The sequence below is a fragment of the Heptranchias perlo genome, chromosome 28 (genome assembly GCF_035084215.1).
Source record: "Heptranchias perlo isolate sHepPer1 chromosome 28, sHepPer1.hap1, whole genome shotgun sequence".
In the NCBI taxonomy this organism is placed as follows: domain Eukaryota; kingdom Metazoa; phylum Chordata; class Chondrichthyes; order Hexanchiformes; family Hexanchidae; genus Heptranchias; species Heptranchias perlo.
In genome coordinates this window covers 8,657,433-8,669,848 of record NC_090352.1, presented here as the reverse complement: position 1 = coordinate 8,669,848, position 12,416 = coordinate 8,657,433, and the positions used below count along the sequence as shown (strand labels likewise).

Below are 12,416 nucleotides of genomic sequence, written 5' to 3'. Positions count from 1 at the left end.
CAGTTCCTGGAACAGCATGATCTGGGGACAACTCACTTGACTATACTCTTGGCTGGGGAGCGATAGTGCTGGCACAGGGAGTCCGAAATGAAGGAGGATTTTCTTTTTAAATTAAAAAATTGAAAAGGCAGCAGAATGTGTGACATGACTTGTCCATCACATAAGCTAATGAACCAGTTTGGAAACACTTACGGCACAGTAACAAGTGACATGTTTTGGGAGAAAGTTCAGTTAACCTGCATCATTTCTTTGGTCAACCCAACACATACCCAAATGCAAGCAATGCACACATCCATTTCCTAATGTAAAAAGCTGTGAAACACAGATGCTGCCCCTGAAAACATACACAAATAGCTTGTTTTGTCAGTAAGTTTAAGAGTCCATTTTTCTTTTCTTGATACATGCTGCAGGATGGTCCCATAGGCAGCCCTCCTGTACCTCCCCAAGAACCCTACGCTCGGAGAAGGGATGGCGAAATGGGAATTGGGGAGGGGGGGGGGGTGAAACGGAAGAAAATTAAACAGTGTCCTCTCCACTCTGTAGCACTGGCCGTCAGTGTTCCAACGGTCCGTGCCATCGTGCCAACTGATTTTAAACTCTGCATGAACAGCAGGGATGGTGCTTGCCTGTGCCACAGTGATGTGTGGTGAGCAGACCAACTACAGACCCACTACCGGCAGTGTGCAGCCAGGCTCCACACCATCCTCCTGCATCTTGGGCAGCAGAGTGGCAGAGACATTTTCATTCGTTCAGAGAGTAGCATAGGAAATAAAAGAAAGTGCCTTTAACAACCTCAGGGTTAGGGTTAGGTTATCCCTAACCCTGACCCCAAAGCACTTTACAGCCAATGAAGTACTTTTGAAGTATAGTCATTGTGGTAATGTAGGAAACGCAGCAATCAATTTATGCACAGCAAGCTCCCATAAACAGCAATTAAATAAATGGCCAGATCATCCATTTTTTTTTTAGGTGTTGGTTGAGGAATAAATAATGGCCAGGACACCAAGAAGAACTCCCCTTCTCTTCAAATAATGCCTTGGGATCTTTTACGTCCAGCTGAGAGGGCAGGTGGGGCCTCAGTTTAACATCTCATCTGAAAGATGGCACCTCCGACAGTGCAGCCAGCACTCCCTCAGCACTGCACTGGAGTCTCAGCAGCGTAGCTCTGGCCATGTAGTGAGTGTGTGGAATGTCCATTGTTATATCACCTCTGTCCCCTGATCTTCATTGAGACACCCATAGGCTTGTATAGTGTAATCCAAAGATTACCCTGTGGAACTAATCCACTTAAAAGGAAGCATTTTAATAGATATTCTGCTACAGCTGTAACAGAGGCTCAGTGTACAAATGTTATCTGACATGGATTAGAGTTTTGAGGTTAGAGGTTTCACCACCATCTTCAATTTCCTGTTTCTTCCCTCGATTAGATTTTTTCCCCCCCTCACCCAATTAAGCAATTCCATTTGATTCTAAAACTTTTTCCAAATATTCGAACCTACCCAACGGGCTTGTTACTACATTATATCTACAAAACAGTGACAACACTTCAAAAGTGATCCGCTGGCTGAGAACATTTTGGGATGTCCCAACGACGTGCAAGTTCTATCCTTCACCTATGAAGCAATTTAGAAATCAATTTTAGCCAATAAGGACCACTGTAAAATGCTATAATCCAAACTAGACCAACTCAGAACTTGCTGGCCTTTCCAGTCCTGTTCCAATAGCACAGTCAAATTGACACCCTTCATTTCAGTTGCACTGAACCTCAAATATCACGAACTCCACTAACCAACTCACGAGAAACATGCAAATCATTTCCAAATTGTCTAACTTACAAAACAACTATGAAATGTAGCTGGACCATTCTGTGGCTGCAACAATTGCCTCTGCATACTCAGGTTTCCTGTTATTCTTTGACATCCTGTGAAGGCCACTGTGTCAGTGTGCAGACAGCTATTAAACCAGTCTGTACAATCCAGCCCGCGTGTCTGTCAAAGAGTATTTTATCTATACTTCCGAACAGCCCCATCCTGTTAATACCCCAACAGTTTAAACTCCTTCTCCCACTTCCAACAGATTGCCTGTGAAATAAGACTATAGATGAACATTTTTCATAGCATTTGGAAAATAAATCAGGATTAAATTGGGAGATCCACCATGTACTGGGTGCCACTGTAGATTAGCATACTGTCCTTTCACCTCTAGGACTTGGAATCAAACTGAAAGCAAGTCTCCTCTCTGACAGCTGTAAGTCTGTACTACGTGAAAGCCTCTCAAACCAGTCCTTCAGAGAACCCAAAGGGCAAAATGGCCTATAATTCAGTACAAGTTGGTGTCAAATTAGTTCTCACTCAAAGAGGTTGTGAGGATGGCTGGTACTGGAGATGTTACATGTGTAATGGGCTGCTCTCAAAGTTCTGGTTGTCCTAAACCCAACAGGACGCCCTGATCCTGACATTGGATGCATCGGCATACAATGCCATGAAATTCACCCAAAACCCATTCTGATTTTGTTTGGAACCTATCCTTCCATCTATCAGTGAAGCACTGTGGGACATTCTTTGCCTAAAGGCACTACATAAATCCGCAATAAGTACAAGTTATTGTTGCAGCTCCCAAAGTAGTATAAGCTGACCTCAGGCTTACTAAAATAGGAAGAAATGGAGCAGAGGACAGGTGCTTTCCCAGAATGTAAGTTGGGGAAAGAGGGAGGAAAGAGAGTGAGAAACTGTGCTTGGCCACTCTCATTCTTCTCCTTGGCTTCAGCTATGGACAGCGGCAATGGTCTGGGAGCTAGTCTCTCCCAGGCTGCTTAGGGAGACGCCGCCAGAATTTCTGATGTCAGGAAGCACTTCTTCACTCAAAAGGTAGTGGAAATCTGGAACTCTCTTCCCTCAAAAAGCTGTTGAGGCTAGGTCAAATGAAAACTTCAAAATGGAGATTGCTAGATTTTTGTTAGGCAAGGGTATTAAGGGTTATAGAACCAAGGACAGTAGATGGAGTTAAGATACAGATCAGCCATGATCTAACTGAATGGAGGAACGGATTAGAGGGGCTGAATGGCCTACTTATGCTCCTATGTCCCTGTGTAAATAGGGACCAAAGTCAAATACATAGCCAAAAACAAAATTAAAAACTTGCAGACTATTCCAACACTTCTTACAAATAGTGGACTTTAAAGGAATCTTAATTTTACATGACTCAGAAAAGAACTGTAAAGGATCTTCAGGGCTCGATACTAAAGTTGCGATTACACCACCACTTTCATGCTCACAGCTCTGGCGGCCCATTTTTATAAAAGTGGCTGTATAACTCAGGTGTCAGATCTCACCTGACACCTGAGTGCACCAAAGCCAATCAGTGAGAGACCTCCTAATGCCACGTGGTCCGAGGCCCGTGAGAAGATGCCATCCTATATTAGTTGAGTTGAGTTCACAACCTTCTGACTTCTACCAACTTACATTATTAAATCCTTTAGGAATAAAACAAAATTGTTTTGTTGTACAGAAAACAGGATCACAAGACACATTCCAATCTTGTGTCCAAAGTGTACGAGTGTAGTGCCATGTGGAATTTAATTTATTTCAGCTGTGCTAAATTATTAGCACATTCCTGTGCTGACAGTTTATACCATTGCATATAAATCATTTTGGTACAGAAACAATGCTACCTATTATTTTCTCAATACTGTGTTTAGCCAAGCACAGGTGGACATGCACTGCAGGCAATAATGATGCCTTAGTTACCTTACAGCACTGCTGCTGTAAGGCAAATATATCAAACAAACTGCAAGTGTCCTGAAGAAGGGTATACACTTGAAACATTGGGTTTCTTTTCTCTTTGTTGACTTTCCTGTGCATTTCCAGCATTTTCTGTTTTTATTTCAAATTTCCAGCATGCTGGGTGAAATTTAATAAGGAGAAATGTGAGGCGATACATATTGAAAAGAATGTAAGGAAATGTACACTTAAATGGCAAAACCTTAAATGGAGTTGAAATTTAGAGGTTCAGATACACAAAGTTGATAAAAAAAAATACAAATCCTAGGTTTGGTAAATAGGGGCATAGAGAGCAACATGAATTTGTATAGTTCCTTTAACATAAGGGAACATCCTAAGGCACTTTACATCTGGGCACAAGAAATGGAAGCTAAGCCAGGAAGAGATTAGAAGAGGTGACGGACTTGGTTGAAGAGATGGATTTTGAGAAGGTATTTAAAAAGGGGGAGAAGCAGAAAGGTCTCGGAAGGGAACTCCAGAGAGTAGAACCAAGGTTGCTGAAGGCTCTCACACTAATGAAGAAATGAAAGGAGGGGGGAGGGTATAAATAGAAGCTCGGAATCAGAGGAAAGGCGTGTTCAACAGGGTTTAAAGGGCTGGTGAAACCTGCAGAGGTAGGGTGGAGAAGACCATGGAATGATTTTTTTTTTATTCGTTCACGGGATGTGGGCGTCGCTGGCAAGGCCGGCATTTATTGTCCATCCCTAATTGCCCTCGAGAAGACCAAGATTGAGGATTTTAAACAACACAAAGAATGAAAGCAAAGAGATAATGTTCACCCAAACAAATCATTAGTTAGATCGCAGTTGGAACGTTGCTTCCCGTTTTGGCCGCCTACTTTAGGAAAGGACATCAAGGCCACAGCGGGAAATACAGAAGAGACTTTTTGAGATGATATCAGGGATGAGAAGTTTTGGTTATCAGAGACTAGAAAAAATGGGGTCAAAAGGAAATTTGATAAGAATCAAAATTATGAAAGGTTTTGATATGGTAAATCGGAAGCTATTATCATTGGTCAGTAATGAGAGGGCATAAAATTTACGATAATCGCCAAAATAAAAAGGGAGAAGTTAGGAAAGTTTTGTTTTTTTAAAAATGAGGGCAGTTAGGACAGGAAGTGCCCTACCAGGAACAGTTTGGTGCTGGAGGCTGGAATACAACCAATTTCTGGTTCTGAAATTGCACCATTAACCACTATGACTCACCTTGCTTACAAATGCACAATTGAGAGTCACGGTAGCTTGTGAGACAATTCCAGGGAACCTAAAAGCAGCTGTGTTCCAGCCTCCTGCATGAACAGGGACTGAAAGAGCTGATGCCCATGCAAAGAATGGTAATTATGCATGTTACCAATGTCTAGACTGTGTTGGGAATATAAATAACTCCATTGGTTTCAGGAGAAATAGATCACCAGAAAAAGTGTTGGGACCAACCTTGCTACAGTTTCCTCAACAGATCAAAAACTACACAGTGCTTAATTTTTTTTTAATAAACATCGATAACAAGACAAGTGATTTGTGAATTTATTTTTTGGTGTATTGGATGGTATAACCGCGTGAAATTACAGGCGTGAGAGATAAGGTTTGACCCTAGCGATCATTGGGACCAAAGAATGAGAAATTGCATGCTGGAAGCAACAGACAAGCCACAGCTCCTATAATCCACAATATATGCTCCAGCAATTGATGGTTAAGCATACAATGAACTCTTGCATACAAGCCGTGGAGTTCCAGAGGCTGAATAAGTTCTGTGTGAAGTTCTAGTCGTGATGCTGAGAGAGTTTATTGGGTTGATGGCTAATCAGCTCCAGTAACTCCTATATTCTTATCAAAAATATGAAGATCGGAATTAAATTTCAGCACTCTTTATAGAGCCGGCAGCCCAGTCATAGCGTCAACTTGGTTTAGTGGTAGCACTTTTGCTTCTCAAGTCAGAAAGTTGGGGGTTCAAGCCCCACCACAGGACTTGAGCACATAATCTAGGTTGACAATTTGATGTGGTACTGAGGGAGTACTGCATTGGCAGAGGTGTTGTATTTTGATTAAGACTTTAAACTGAGGCTTTGTCTTCCCTCTTGAAGAAGTGCAGGGAAGTTCTCCCAGTGTCCTAGCCAATATTTATCCCTCAGACACCACCAAAACTAATTAACTGGTCACGCACCTCATTGCTGTTTGTGGGACTATGCTAGGTGCAAATTTCCTGCCGTATTTGCCAACAAAATGACTACCTATCAAATGAAAAATTTTCATTTCCACACCGTTCACCTGAGGGAGGAGGAAGCCTCCGAAAGCTTGTGGAATTTAAAATAAATTTGTTGGACTATAACTTGGTGTTGTGAAATTGTTTACAATTGTCAACCCCAGTCCATCACCGGCATCTCCACATCATATCAAAAGTAATTCATTGGCTGCAAAGCACTTTGAGATGTTCTGAGGACATAAAAGGCGCTATAAAAATGCAAGTTCTTTCTTTTGATCAAACACCTCAGTAAAGCAGACCTAACCTATTAACATGATCTGTTAATAACTATTTTACACCTGATAAGAATATTGTTCCTGTCAACCTCGCTGATCTCGTCAATTAAACAAGAAGTGAAAAGAAAGCTCAATCATTACTAGAAGTAATAAAAACATAACAGTATAGGTAAAAAAATAAAACTGAAATTTTAAACTACAAAATTTGTTTCAATATAACATGGAGGAAAATGAAAACTGTATTTGGTTTATCTCAACCCCCCCCCAGAAACAATCTGCTCGCATAAAGCTCTGTAATTCTGAGGTTGTCTTTTGCTTCCTGATTTAATGGGCAAGCCAAATGATTTCTTCCCTGCCTGATTCCAATATTGAGACAGCGCTATAGGAAATAACACCAAAACCTGAACATTGACACATTGCAGTTCCGGTGCGACACACGCAACTACTGTGCCTGTTTGCTGCAGGAAGCAGTCAACTTTCTCAACAGCCAGCATTAAAGTGGAACACACCTTCATAGTTGCCTGAGTCACGTACAGACAACTGAACAAAGTTCCACTGGGGAGAAGGTAGACAGTACACCTCGACTCCATTTAGCCTTATATTTGGTGAAGATAGCTTTGTGGAAGCACATCTTTACTTTAAGTGTTGGATTCATTCCTTCTCATAGTTTTGCTGATTATAAATCTAAAGTTTTCCAGTTACCATTGGGTATTATTTTTGACCCAAGAAAGCATGTATTTGTTCTCAGCTGATTTCACCTGCATTTTTTCTGACCTGATAAACCCCTGAAAATCAGAATCATCCTTGCATTTTATCAGGTTAAAAGATTTCCACAGCACCATGATATCTCATAATCTCAAAACCCTAGACCACAGAGCAGTGAGGGTCTGATTTCCTGATCTCAGTTGCACTTCTATAGTGAAGCACAGAAAACAGTGTTCTTAACAGGGAGAGAGGGATCAAAGCGTAATCACCATCACTCACAAATATGCGCTCTGCTTAGAATGGCAACTATTACCAAGGCAGATACCAGGAGAAATGATTAGTCTTTTACGCCTATTAAATATCCATTTAAAATAAAATCCATAAGTACATTGGTCTTGATACTCCAATGGATTGTGCTGCTGTGAAGACTTTTAACCTCAAAAAGTAGTAACATTAATGTTTATTTTATTTTTGGATAGTCAGGTGAAATCAGCTGCGAACAAATACATACTCTTGAGTTGAAAATAGAACACTTTGTAATGCAAAAACCTCAGCTTTAAATCAGCAAAGCAATTTTGGAAAGTAGGAAATCAAACATTTTAAGCAAACAAATAGATTTGCATCTGAAGTAAATATTTAGTTACAGAGAATGAACCACTGATGGATAATAGCAAAAAATTAGTTAATTATAATTAAGACTGTTAATGATAAGTATTGTATGGATGTAATGAATGTTGTGCCCATGATTAATCCTGGCGATGCTAGTGATTGGTGAGTAATGGCCCTACCTGTGTCCTGGCGGAACTGGGTGAGTGTGGGGATATCGATGATGTACGGTGCCAGCCAAGGGTCGGCCTGGCCCAGCGAGATGCTGTTAGTTCCTTTGGCCGCCGCCGCTCCGGGCAGCTGCTGCAGGCTGCGCTCGACGTGCTCGCTCACCCGGCTGCTGTAGGGCCTCCAGCGGCCCGTCTCGTCTTCCCATTCCCACACGGCGACCAGCGGCCCGAGGCCGCCGTGAGCGACAGCAACCGCGCTGGGCAAAGCGAAAGGACCTATGGGGAAACTTGAGCCACCGCCTCCGCCTCCTGCCGCTGCCCCTCCGCTTCCATAAGCCGAGGCTGCCATGTCCTCCTCTCCGCCCGGGTTAATGGTGAAAAAAACAAACGCCAATAACTTTCGGATTGAAGCTCCTCCTTCACAGTGTTTTCCCCGTCTCCAGGGTGGCGCCGGGCGCACTGCATTTTGGGAAACGTAGTTCCTTCCGGCCAGCGTCACCGGAGGTTTGATATCCGGCTTGCCGGCTCACGAACTACAAATCCCATGAGGCATGGTTCCGGCCAGCACCCTCGGCTGATGGTCTGTGTTAGGTGCGAGGGCAATAGCCGAGCCAAGAAACCAAACTTGGTGACGAACTTTTTTCGTTTTCTTGTAACAGTGCAAACGCGGCGGACGAGATTTAACTGCGCAGATCGGCTTGTACTATAACAAAGATTAGGGGGAAAACGAGCAATGAAAATCTGAAATCAGAAAATGGATAGCAGGTTTTGAATGAAGAAGCGACCTGCTGGGTGTTGTTATCTGTTTTAATTCATATTCTTGTCAACTTTGTTTCGGAGTAATCTAGGGTCATTTTGATTCACAGTCTAATAATTGTAACAAGTAGTTGACTGGAAACATGTGCTCCAAAGGCAACACTTATGGAATTGGGTGCTGTGTTCACTAAGAATGTACAGTCTAGTGTTCTGGCCGTTTGTATATTCGGTGGTCCTGTAGGTAACACCTCTCTGTCTGAACACTTTGATTGCCTTGACAACGGGCAGTTGGAAAGATTATCTGTAATCACCAGGTATTGTTCTCTGAATATAAATGCGAAACGTTCAAGGATTTCCACATTCACCTGTCTAAGGAGAAAGCCTCCGAAAGCTTGTGATTTTCAAATAAAATTGTTGGACTATAACCTGGTGTTGTAAGATTCTTTACATTTGCCAACCCCAGTCCATCACCGGCATCTCCACATCAAGTCTAGTATAGGGGAAAGCAGAAGGATCCTAACAAACTAAGTCGATGGATGTGGATTCACACACTTGCAGGAAATGTGGAATGGTGAAGGGAGCAGCAAGGGACAGGGTTAGGGTTACTGTTAAATTTGGGGGAAAATCACTGCAGCCTTATGGTAATGCAAACAGGCCACTGAGATTTTTAAAAAGAGAAGGGAAGTTTCTCTTTGGGCAATGGGTTCATGTTTTATCTAGGTGTATTCTGGTGCCTCCACCTCCATTCTAAAATGGTACACTGTTCATCCAAACAGCTTGATTTTACACCATTATTCAATAATTACTAGAGCCATATAAATTTCAGACATTACATACAAGTTGCTATTATAAATTTATTTTTAATCACATTTGTCCCTGCTTTTATTTATAAATTTGGGGAAGTACTGGGGAAGTTACTGAATTATCAGAGGTACTGTCCTTTGGTTGAGAGGTTACGCCAAAGGTGGATGTAAAAGATCCCATGGCACTATTTGAAAAGCAGGAACGCTCTCCTGCTGTCCTGCCCAACATTACCCCTCAATCCACAGCATCAAAAACAGATTGACTGGTGATTCACCTCATTGCTGTTTGTGGTCTGTGTGCAAATTGGCTGCCACATTTAACTACATATATGACCACACTTCAAAAAATATTTAATTTGATGTAAAGTGCTTTGGGATGTCTTGCAGATGTAAATAGCTCTATACAAATGCAAGTTCTTTTATGTATCAAAGTATATTGCAGATGCCCTAACACTGATCTTTCAAAGTTCTCTCGATTCAGGAACCGTCCCTCCAGATTGGAAAATTGCACGTCACTCCGCTTTTTAAGAAAGCAGAGAGAGGGAAACCAGGGAATTATAGACCAGTTAGCCTAACATCTGTTGTGGGGAAAATGTTGGAATCTATAATTAAGGATAGGGTGACTGAACACCTTGAGAATTTTCAGTTAATCAGAGAGAGCCAGCATGGATTTGTGAAAGGTAGGTCGTGCCTGACAAACCTGATTGAATTTTTTGAAGAGGTGACTAAAGTAGGACAGGGGAATGTCAATGGATGTTATTTATATGGACTTCCAGAAGGCATTTGATAAAGTCCCACATAAGAGACTGTTAGCTAAGATAGAAGCCCATGGAATCGAGGGAAAAGTATGGACTTGGTTAGGAAGTTTGCCAAGTGAAAGGCGACAGAGTGTAGGGATAATGGGTAGGTACTCACATTGGCAGGATGTGACTAGTGGAGTCTGCAGGGATCTGTCTTGGGGCCTCAATTATTCACAATATTTATTAACAACTTAGATGAAAGCATGCAAAGTCTCATATCTAAGTTTGCCGATAACACAAAGATTGGTGGCATTATACGCAGTGTAGATGAAAACATAAAATTACAAAGGGATATTGATAGATTAGGTGAATGGGCAAAACTGTGGCAAATGGAATTCAATGTAGGCAAATATGAGGTCATCCACTTTGGATCAAAAAAAGGATAGAACAGGGTACTTTCTAAATGGTAAAAAGTTAAAAACTGTGGATGTCCAAAGGGATTTAGGAATTCAGGGACATAGATCATTGAAGTGTTATGAACAGGTGCAGAAAATAATCAATAAGGCTAATGGAATGCTGGCCTTTATATCTATAGGACTAGAGTACAAGGGGGCAGAGGTTATGCTGCAGCTATACAAAACACTGGTTAGACCGCACCTGGAGTACTGTGAGCAGTTCTGGGCACCACACTTTCGGAAGGACATATTGGCCTTGGAGGGAGTGCAGCGTAGGTTTACTAGAATGATACCCGGACTTCAAGGGTTAAATTACGAGGAGAGATTACACAAATTGGGGTAGTATTCTCTAGAGTTTAGAAGGTTAAGGGGTGATCTGATCAAAGTTTATAAGATATTAAGGGGAACAGATAGGGTGGATAGAGAGAAACTATTTCCGCTGGTTGGGGATTCTAGGAGTAGGGGGCACAGTCTAAAAATTAGAGCCAGACCTTTCAAGAGTGAGATCAGAAAACATTTCTACACACAAAGGGTGGTAGAAGTTTGGAACTCTCTTCCACAAACGGCAATTCATGCTAGCTTAATTGCTAAATTTAAATGTGAGATAGATAGCTTTTCGGCAACCAAAGGTATTAAGGGATATGGGCCAAAGGCAGGTATATGGAGTTAGATCACAGATCATCCATGATCTTATCAAATGGCGGAGCAGGTTCGAGGGGCCGAATGGCCTTCTCCTGTTCCTATATTCCCATATAAAAATTTCAGGGGAAAAAAATCTGTTATACTTGAGGAGTATACTACAATATGCTAATGATCTTTACTATGCTTCTTCCCTTCCCTCCAGAAAAAAGTTGACTTTTTTGTTGAGAAAAAAAATGTAGAATTGCTTGATAGTTTAAAAAAAATCTTAAAAATAGAAAGCAAATCAAAGTTTCTACTTTTCACACCTCAGTGCATATTTTAATGAGTCTTGGGTGAAAATCCACCAATGGTGTTGTCCAGAAAGATGCTGCAGAGTTGCTCAAATAGAAGGGTTGGCACAGATGAGCAATCAAGGAAAGAAATTAATTTGGCTCAGACGGTGGCTCGAGGAGCTCAAAGAAATTTACATTGGGCTAGACAGTGGATGGAGAATGGGCTGAGGGGTTCAAAAAATTCAATTGGGGGGAGGGAGGTAGAGAGCGGCCCAAGAATGGGGAAATAATACTTGGAGGGGGGAGGGAATAAATGTGTCAACATTTAACAAATAAAATAAACTGAAAACTTATCTAAACCTTTCCGACTCTCTCCTCCTTTAAGACGCTCCTTAAAAACCTCTTTGACCAAGCTTTTGGTTACCTGTCCTAATATCTCCTTATGTGGTTCAGTGTCAAATTGTGTTTGATAATTGCTCCTGTGAAGCACCTTGGGATGTTTTACTATGTTAAAGGCACTATATAAATGCAAGTTGTTGTTAATCTTGCACAAAGGAAAACTAATATGACCATGAGTGGAGCTTCAAGAAATAAAGCTCCGCAGAGGCACCTGGTAGCCAGAGCCACAACTACACGCAGACGCAGCAGGTTTTTTTTGTACTCGCTATAAAAGAGTTGGCGTTAATGTGACATGTTATAGAATCATAGAATGATACAGCACAAAAGGAGGCCATTTGGCCCATCTTGGCTGTGCTGGCTCTTTGGTAGAGCTATCCAATTAGTCCCACTCCCCTGCTCTTTCCCCATTGCCCTGCAAATGTCTTCCGCTCATGTATTTATCCAATTCCCTTTTGACAGTTACTATTGAATCTGCTTCCACCACCCTTTCAGACAGTGCATTCCAGATCACAACAATCTGCTGTGTAAATTTTTTCCCCCTTATGTCACCTCTGGTTCTTTTGCCAATCACCTTAAATCTGTGTCCTCTGGTTACCACCCTTCTGCCACTGGAAA

General features: G+C 41.8%; 1 protein-coding gene across 3 annotated transcripts in view; it reads right to left on the bottom strand.

Moving 5' to 3' along the window:
• dtx2 (deltex 2, E3 ubiquitin ligase) overlaps positions 1-8,246 on the bottom strand; it is a 46,548-nt gene extending 38,302 nt beyond the window's left edge. The window contains exon 1 of one of the 3 annotated variants that reach the window (XM_068008010.1): positions 7,747-8,246. In XM_068008010.1, coding sequence (XP_067864111.1) covers positions 7,747-8,083 — 337 coding nt within the window. In that variant the 5' untranslated portion in view covers positions 8,084-8,246. The remainder of the gene's footprint in view (positions 1-7,746) is intronic. The other 2 variants (XM_068008009.1, XM_068008011.1) reach the window with 2 other exon arrangements.
• Between the last annotated feature and the right edge of the window lie 4,170 nt (positions 8,247-12,416).